The sequence below is a fragment of the Populus nigra genome, chromosome 11, assembly GCF_951802175.1.
Source record: "Populus nigra chromosome 11, ddPopNigr1.1, whole genome shotgun sequence".
NCBI classification, from domain to species: domain Eukaryota; kingdom Viridiplantae; phylum Streptophyta; class Magnoliopsida; order Malpighiales; family Salicaceae; genus Populus; species Populus nigra.
The window spans coordinates 2,490,495-2,498,359 of record NC_084862.1 but is presented as its reverse complement, the minus strand read 5'-3'; the positions used below and the strand labels follow the sequence as shown (position 1 = coordinate 2,498,359).

Sequence of the window (7,865 nt, the reverse complement as noted above, 5' to 3'; positions counted from 1 at the left end):
GAAAAATCTATGAGGAATAGATGCATTAAGGTTAAATAAGTTGATTTTATTTTAATTAAATGATAAAAAAAATAGTAATAATAGTAAGCAAATTAAATTTTTTAAAAAAAAAAAACATGATAACTTAGTAAAAAAATAATGTAGTTTAAATTCTGGTCAATTAAATATGAAAGGATAAAATTGGATTAAATGGAACAAAAAAAAATGCTATAGTCAGCCCAAGTTAGCATGACAAACATGTTATATTAGAAATAAGAGACGAGTCAACTCAGATTAACTTATCAAACCTGTAACTCAGGTTATGAAATTGATATATCATAATAAAAAATAAATAAATAAAAACCACAAAGCCTATATTTCTTAAAAAAAAAAACTTATGTTGAACAATGAAATAGAAAGACAAAATAAATCAAAGAAAAGAATGTTAACTCATATAAACATTTCAAACCCGTGACTCGAGCATTAGATTAAAAGCATTATATATGAAAAAACACGAAGTTCAATCCTGAACCAATTAAATGTTGAAGGATGAATTTCGAAAAACAATCAATTGACAAAAGGATCCACAACCAAACATAACAATTAAAAGAATGAGGATTAAAGCTGAATTAAAAAATAAATTAGAGGAAAAAATTAAAAAGAAAATTCACTTTAACAAAAAGAAAAAAATTAGAAGAATGAAGATCAAATTAAAAAAATAATATATTATAAATTTGAATTGAATGATGAAATTTAAAATAAATAAAAATTATATAAAAAGATCAAAAAAAAAACTAGAAATCAAAAAAATAAAAATTAAAGTTAAAATATCAATAATTAAAAAGATAAATGGCCAATACAATTTTCAAGAGGAGAAAAGACTGGGAAAAAAAATGCTTCTCTAGTAACAATCTGTCCCACAGTAATTAAAGTAAATGATAGCCAGTAAGAATTCAAATGATTAAAATTATGGGGAAAAAAACATTTTAATAAAAAATATTTATACAAAACATCAATTTTATTAGTAGTATGATTTTTTAAATAAAAACTTATCATGTTTAGAAAAGCGAATTTCAATCCAAAACAAAAAAATCATGTCTTGATGATTTTTATGTGGCTATATAAAAAAAAAACTAATTTAAGAAGAATATATAAAAAAATTACAATTAAAAAATAGATATTATATGCTCATTAAATATTAATGAGCAATTTTTAAGTTTTTTCTTGTATTTTAGGTTAATATATAATTATTCATAAAGTAATTTCTAATATTATCATAAAATCTCTAATTTTATTTAAAAAGCATGGTATAACCAAATAATTTTAAAAATATCATAGTAGTTATTCTATTTAAAGAGAATTCTCTTTTAAATATCAAAAAAAAAATAAAGGAAAAAAAAGATGAAAGGCCAAGAAAATCAAGTCCAGAAGCACTTAAGTTTGAAAGTACAGCCTGCGCATGTTTGGCCTTTAATGTGCACAGTGAAAATCTGTTCTATTTCAGTTTACAGTATTAATGATAATAATATTATTAATTAATGCTAATTAATTATGTGAATTACATGAGAAAATATGCGTGTGTTACTGCTAGAAAGCTTGCCACCATGACACCTTCACGCTGTTCTTTGCCTAAACGTTTCCATCACCATTCATGCGATGATGCAATCATGTTCTTTCTGGCTAAAAATAGTAAAAGAAGAAAAATAGGCAAAGGCTGTTTTTTGGCAGCAAAAAGAAAAGAAAAGGAGGGCCATTGCTGGTGTAAGGAGCGTTGGAGATTGATTTAGATCTCCAGAAGATTACAAACTAAAGCTGAAAGGGGACAAAAAAGAAAACAGAAGCATGGCTAGGAAGCTTAATTCATGGTTTTATCTCATTTGCTTCTTCTTCATGGCTGGACTTGCCACCTCTTCCTCCTTTATTTCCAGTAAGAATCATACCTTTCACATCACTTCATGATATTGTATGAGCGTAGCATTCTGATTTTTTTCTCATTAATTCTCAGGTTTGTTTTCTTTCCCTTTGTTTACCATTAAAAACTGCAGATGATGCACTTGATGTTCATGGAGGTTCTGGCCGTAACCTTCTCCAGATGAAAAAAAGTAAGTTTTCTTTTTATGTTTCCCTGTCTTTGGGAAAATTCTCGGAAATCTGTATGTTTCTGCAGATTTCGAGGATTTGCCTCCATTAATATCTCAATGACAAGAAAGTTAGGACAAACTTTGATCAGCAAATGAATGCTTTTGCAGATGGGAAACATTTCTCCATTCCAAATTCCCTCTGTTGATTCTTTGTTGTTGATTCTTGAACTGATTTTTTTAATGGCTTGATTGGCAATGTTGAGCATAGAATGTTACTGTTCATCCCATTGGTTAAGGTGATCAAAGGGAAATGAATATCTTTATACATTACATAGAATCACTTGTTAAAATGACACAAAAGTCTGAAAGAAGTTTGTTGAAGGAAATCTTCGATGGCGGAAAGTCTTCACTACCTGCTCTATCCATCTTCAGCGAAGAGGACAGTTGCTCAAATGCGAACAGCATGTTATACAACAGCACATATGACCACACGGGAGGAAAACAGCATTGTACTCATGCTCAAGTTATATCACACATAGATCTGGAATTGGACGTGCTCTCTTGGCACCATCTGAACCATCGTTATATAGGACTTTACAAGGCCGATTGACAGAAATTTGAGGCTGATTTTCTGCCATTGACATCACTTGCCTATACATTTCTATGCAGTGGGACTATTTTCTTGAGGAAACATAAACCAATAGACAAGATATTAGACTTGATGCATAATCTAGTTATTATAATAAACACACTGATTTTTCATGTTTTCCTCCATTTCTCCTTGTCTGCAGCCTGCAACGTAAGCTTTGAGAATTTGGATTACAGTGTCCTCACAGATAAATGCAAAGGACCACAATACCCAGCAAAATCATGTTGTAATGCTTTAAAGGAATTTGCTTGCCCTTTTAGCGATGCCATAAATGACCTGGAAACTGACTGTGCCTCAACCATGTTCAGCTACATAAATCTCTATGGGAAATACCCTCCTGGCTTGTTTGCCAATGAGTGCAGAGAAGATAAGAATGGTCTTGATTGCCAAAACGTGGACCAATCCAAGAAAAGTAGAGGAGTTCAAATTGCAGCTACTCAATCCTCATTGTTGACGCTCACAGCAGGGCTCATAGTGTTGTTACTCCAATTATTCTAGATGGTCAAGAGTGGATAACCATTCATTTCCTAACTGTTACACCTTCCAGTCCCAAAGTATCGCTTCATCAAATTGCGGTTCCACCATCATTGTTTTCTCCACCTTTGTGCTACAATTTGGCATTCTTTTAACTACTAATCGGTGCATAGTTCGCTATCAGATTCTTTCGACTTCGACAAGCCATGTGCTGTTCTTAGTGTAAACATGTGCAGCTATGTGACATTCAGAAGAAATTCTTGAATTATTAATGCTGGTGTATCATTGCTATTGACTAAGTTCTACTGTCAATTTGTTAAATTGAATTTGAGAGAATAACAATCTGCTATCAAGCTGGGGTACTGAGATTTGATTTTTTCACTTGCCCCCTGACATAATTGAAGATTCTGGTGTTATGTCAATGTCTGTTGTCCCTCTATGCACTTGGAATTGCAATGTCATAAAAGTTTGCACATCTTTTAACAGTGTTCTCTCTATGTAATAAATGAAAGGGTGAACATGAATCTTTGTAGCAAAGATAAGTTATGGAATCATAAAGTCATGAATTGAGGTTTTTTGAGAAAAATATAGATTTTAGAGGGAGGGCCACGCATGATAGGACAATTGGATGAAAAGGCATCCGGACAACATCTATTATTGCTTTCAAAACAGTTGTGACTTTCATGTCATGGCCCTTGCTTACTGGATCTGTTCTGTATCAAATTCCTAGCTGAAAGGCTCAAAATTCTATGGATAAGGGTAGATTTTTCTATTCCCAGAATAATTGGATATGGAACCATACTTGTCCATTCATTGCAACAATAAAGAATCGGATCCCTTATCTTTTTTGAGGTGATTACCATGTAACTTTACCAGCAAACTCCATGTATCTTTCTAGTCATTGTCACCTTTAGCTCTCCCATTCAATGTTTCATTGAAAGGGAAAGGGAAGCATTGATTACTCGTGGAAGTGACTAAAAGAGGAAGGCTATGATGGACATAAGAGCCTGATAGCTTAAAACAATCTGCAATACAACGATGCCTGATTACACAAAGGACAAATCAAGATATATAAACATAGTCTGTCCAATCCAGACTTGAGCCTTTGAGGGGTCATAGTTAACTCTTCCATTTGGGAGGTTGCCTGGCCTTGTTGGGCTCTGTCAACACCCTGGATTCAGTATAGAGAGTTGAGTCATCCTCCTCGAATCCAATAAAGGAATGAGCCACATAATGTGCCCAGGCTCGAAAAAGTGTGATCTATGCTAGGGTTCTAGATGCTCGTAGTAGTTTCATGACCAATGAAGATTTTGAACTGTGTCTTGTGAGTATTGTCTCATGTTCTATGTCATGTATAAGATGATCAAGGATATAATTCTGGGGCCCATCAACATCACAATGAAGAAAAGAAGCCGAGATCAATAATATGGCAAGAGAACGGCACTGTAGTATAATTCTTGTGCTAGCATCTTTCATGGTGACATGGTCAACCAGTTTATCAGTTACTATGTCCATAGCTCGCTCAAAATGCTTGTGATACATATCCAGTTTCTAACCACTCATTCTTGGCAAAGTGGTGCCCGCTAGCTTTTTTAAATAGAGAACTGATATTTGTGCCTTGTGATTCAAAAATTAAAGGTGTTTCATGTGGAATAAATCCAGTTTTGAGATCTCTATGTTGACTAAATAGGTTTTTTTTTTATATGAATCAAAAGTCAGCCAACCTTGTTTGATAAAGGAAAAAAATCGATTGAAGATGTGTAGACATCATGTCAAAAACTCAAAAATCAATGTGTTTTTCTCAAAAGCTTCATTTTTAGCTTTTATTTATTTTTTTAAAAAAAAAACTAATCCTCATTGTGAGGAGAAATACTGTGAATCTGCGTAGTGATTTTTTTCTTTTGTCCCTGGGATTTTTTACACTTTAGTCTCTTAATTATTTTATCTTTTAATTTGATCCTTAAAAATTTATTTGATTTGTTATTGGTCTTGGTAATTTATTTTTAATGCATGTTTATGGGGATCTCTAGGTGTCAATGAAATATTATGTTTCTCGGTAATTCTCGATTTTACAAAATAAATTTTAATTTAACTTATTTACAATAATTAAAACTTCAAGGACTGAATTTAAAGTTTAAATAAATATTCAATCTTTTTTTATCAAAATCAATGAATAATTTGGACGGTCAAGGTAAGTTTTTTCCGGTCCACAATTTTTTAAAAGAATTTGATCCTTTTAAATTGATTTTATTTGTTGTTTGACTTGATAGTTTATTTTTGTTGCTTTGATAAGGGGTGTTGCAATAAAATAAAATTCAGTTAATTTAAAATAATTAAGTGTTAAAGGATTAAAATTTAAAGTTGAACAAGTATAGGGACTAGGATAGGTAATCAAAGAAACTTGACTAGCGCTTGCAATGCATGCGGCAACGGGTCTGAAATTGCTACATCTAAATTCTGATTAGATTATTATCATTACAGCTACATCTAAATTCATGGTCCAATTTCTAAGCCAAACAAACCCTAAACCAAGTGTGATCAATAAACCAAGTGGTGAATTAATTATAGAATTTAGATTGCGTTAACATACATACCGATGAGTGGAATCAAGAATATCCATTTTCCAATTTTTAAGCATTCAAGAAGATGCATATACTTATTCCATCACTTTCTTTCTTTTTTACTTCTTTTTCTCTGTTCGACCATTGAAAATACACAACTCGTCCTTCCCATTATCATGGGTTCAAGTTCAAAAAAGTTGCTTCAATTTTTTACCATTCTTTTGGAAGCCCGAGACACCACTAGGCCATTTGGGCCATTGATCACCACATTCTTGTTCCAATGCTGTCTGCAGACTGGTCTCGTGTCTTTTGATGATGCTGGCAAACTATTTCAAGCAAAAGCATAGTGCTTGATCAAGAATTTGGCACACTTCATGGTGGTAGCAGATCAAATTTTTGGTAACCCAAAATACTCAAGCAAGAGACTGGTGCAAAATCAAGAATTTGGCTATGTCATTCCATGAGAACTAATTTTGAAGTAAACCCAATAGGGCTTTAGGTGGCCTACTTGTCAGCTCAAGAACAACAAAAAAAATGGATGCAAGCAACATGCCAATTGAACTTGGTTGATCCCAAATGAGCTTCCAAATTCATCCAAGCATGGAAGTACTTGATTTTTGGCTCTCAATGCTCTAATTTAGCAAGGTCAATAAGGACAAAGTATTTTGTTCCCATACTTGAAAGAAAATTGTTCATAACTTGGAATTCCCCTTTGGGACTTCCACAGAACCACATCTTGGACTCGTAGTGCTACAAAACATTGTCATCCAACAGACATCCACGCGTAACCTAACGATGCCTGCCGAGTACAAAATATTGCTGTGAAAAGATAAGTAATGGAACATGACTAATTTAGCAAGCAATCATTTTCTAATCCCAGAAAAATCGATGGCACAAAGAAAATCAGCCATGAATTATGATCAGGACAAGCAATTTTTGAGTGAAAACACCATTACAAAATTTCAACTCAAGCATTACAGATGTTCTCCTAATCAGATCCACTCAAAGAAACTAAAGAAAAAAGGTCAAACCTTCTTTATGCCATCCTTTTCTCTCATAATTTAAGAGAAAAGATGGGTGCTAGCTAAAATTAGTACATCTAATCAGTATCATCCATGGAGCTATAAAGGCCAGATGTTGACTCTCTCGTCATCTGTGAGCAGTGACCAGTGTTTCAATAAACCTCAACCCATCATACCTTGGTGCAAATTTATCCATGGAAGCCGATCTCTGGTGATCTTTGTTTGAGCCAGCTTCCTATAAAAGAAAAGGTATCAAACTTTAAGACTAATAGTTTTAGAAAAAACAAAGATCAATCACAAACTAAAAAGTAAGCTTAAACTATATCAATCAATCAGGGAAAAAAAATTGAAGAAACCAAGCACCAAAAGGGGTGATTTAAAATTCCATTAGTTTTCAAGAAACCCAAAATTGAGTAATTGAATTTCTTGTTAAAAACATTTATGGGTTTACAAGAAAGTACAAGGCAGGATCTTTGAGGTAAAAGAGATCCCAAGCTTCTCTGGAATCAATTACTGAACCACAAGACAAGGCAAGACCCAGAAAAAAAAAAACAGAGATAAGAACACAAGAAACCAATTCCCATGAGAAAAAATTCAAGAAAATACACAAACCCAGAATTGTTTTGTCAACTGTCTTACCTTAACATTGGAGTTACAGCTAGAAGATAAGGAGGAAGCAGAGAAGGCAGTAGCAGTAGCAGTAGCAGCAGCAACAAAGGCTGCAAAGAGGCTCGATTTCTTCATCGGCATGGTGATTTGTTTGGAATTCAAATTATTGAAATTTTGTCAAGGCCAAGAAATTGGAAAATAGTTTCTTGGAGAGAGAGGGGGGGGGAGAGAGAGAGAGAGAGAGAGATGGCAGAGAGTTGAAACTTGTGAAGAAAGGAGTTAGTCATGGCGCATATATATATATATATATATATAAAAGGATTTTTAGTCAGTGAGGGTAACTTTCGAATATTTACGCGGCAACTATCCCCTTCTCCGGGTATTGAATTTACAATTTTGGGTTTGAATTTGTTCTTTTAGAGTGATGTTATCAAACATGAATTTGATGTAGTAATTCATGAGAATTTTACTTTTAATTCTTAAATCGAAA

The 7,865-nt window shown here is 33.2% G+C and overlaps 1 protein-coding gene and 1 long non-coding RNA gene across 3 annotated transcripts; one reads left to right on the top strand and one right to left on the bottom strand.

The window, feature by feature from the left end:
- Window positions 1-1,591: 1,591 nt before the first annotated feature.
- LOC133706236 (GPI-anchored protein LLG1-like) lies at window positions 1,592-3,599 on the top strand. Its single transcript, XM_062131723.1, has 3 exons — window positions 1,592-1,906; window positions 2,025-2,081; window positions 2,852-3,599. The coding sequence occupies exons 1-3, from the start codon at window positions 1,822-1,824 to the stop codon at window positions 3,205-3,207; spliced, it is 498 nt and encodes a 165-aa protein (XP_061987707.1). The 5' UTR covers window positions 1,592-1,821; the 3' UTR covers window positions 3,208-3,599.
- A 2,126-nt stretch (window positions 3,600-5,725) lies between these two features.
- LOC133668290 (uncharacterized) lies at window positions 5,726-7,637 on the bottom strand. 2 transcript variants are annotated; one of them, XR_009833666.1, is made up of 3 exons: window positions 7,406-7,637; window positions 6,776-7,001; window positions 5,726-6,543 (listed from the first exon to the last, which is right to left on the bottom strand). It is a non-coding gene; the product is annotated as an uncharacterized LOC133668290 (long non-coding RNA). The 2 variants fall into 2 exon arrangements; XR_009833665.1 differs by lacking the exon at window positions 5,726-6,543 and having other exon boundaries at window positions 6,634-7,001.
- Between the last annotated feature and the right edge of the window lie 228 nt (window positions 7,638-7,865).

What these genes read in the sequence shown, in the direction of transcription:
- LOC133706236 (XM_062131723.1), top strand. Translation starts at nt 1,822, where the DNA reads ATGGCTAGGAAGCTTAATTCATGGTTTTATCTCATTTGCTTCTTCTTC. An exon ending in CTCTTCCTCCTTTATTTCCA is followed by an intron (nt 1,907 to 2,024) that starts GTAAGAATCATA and finishes TAAAAACTGCAG; the next exon opens with ATGATGCACTTGATGTTCAT. An exon ending in CCTTCTCCAGATGAAAAAAA is followed by an intron (nt 2,082 to 2,851) that starts GTAAGTTTTCTT and finishes CCTTGTCTGCAG; the next exon opens with CCTGCAACGTAAGCTTTGAG.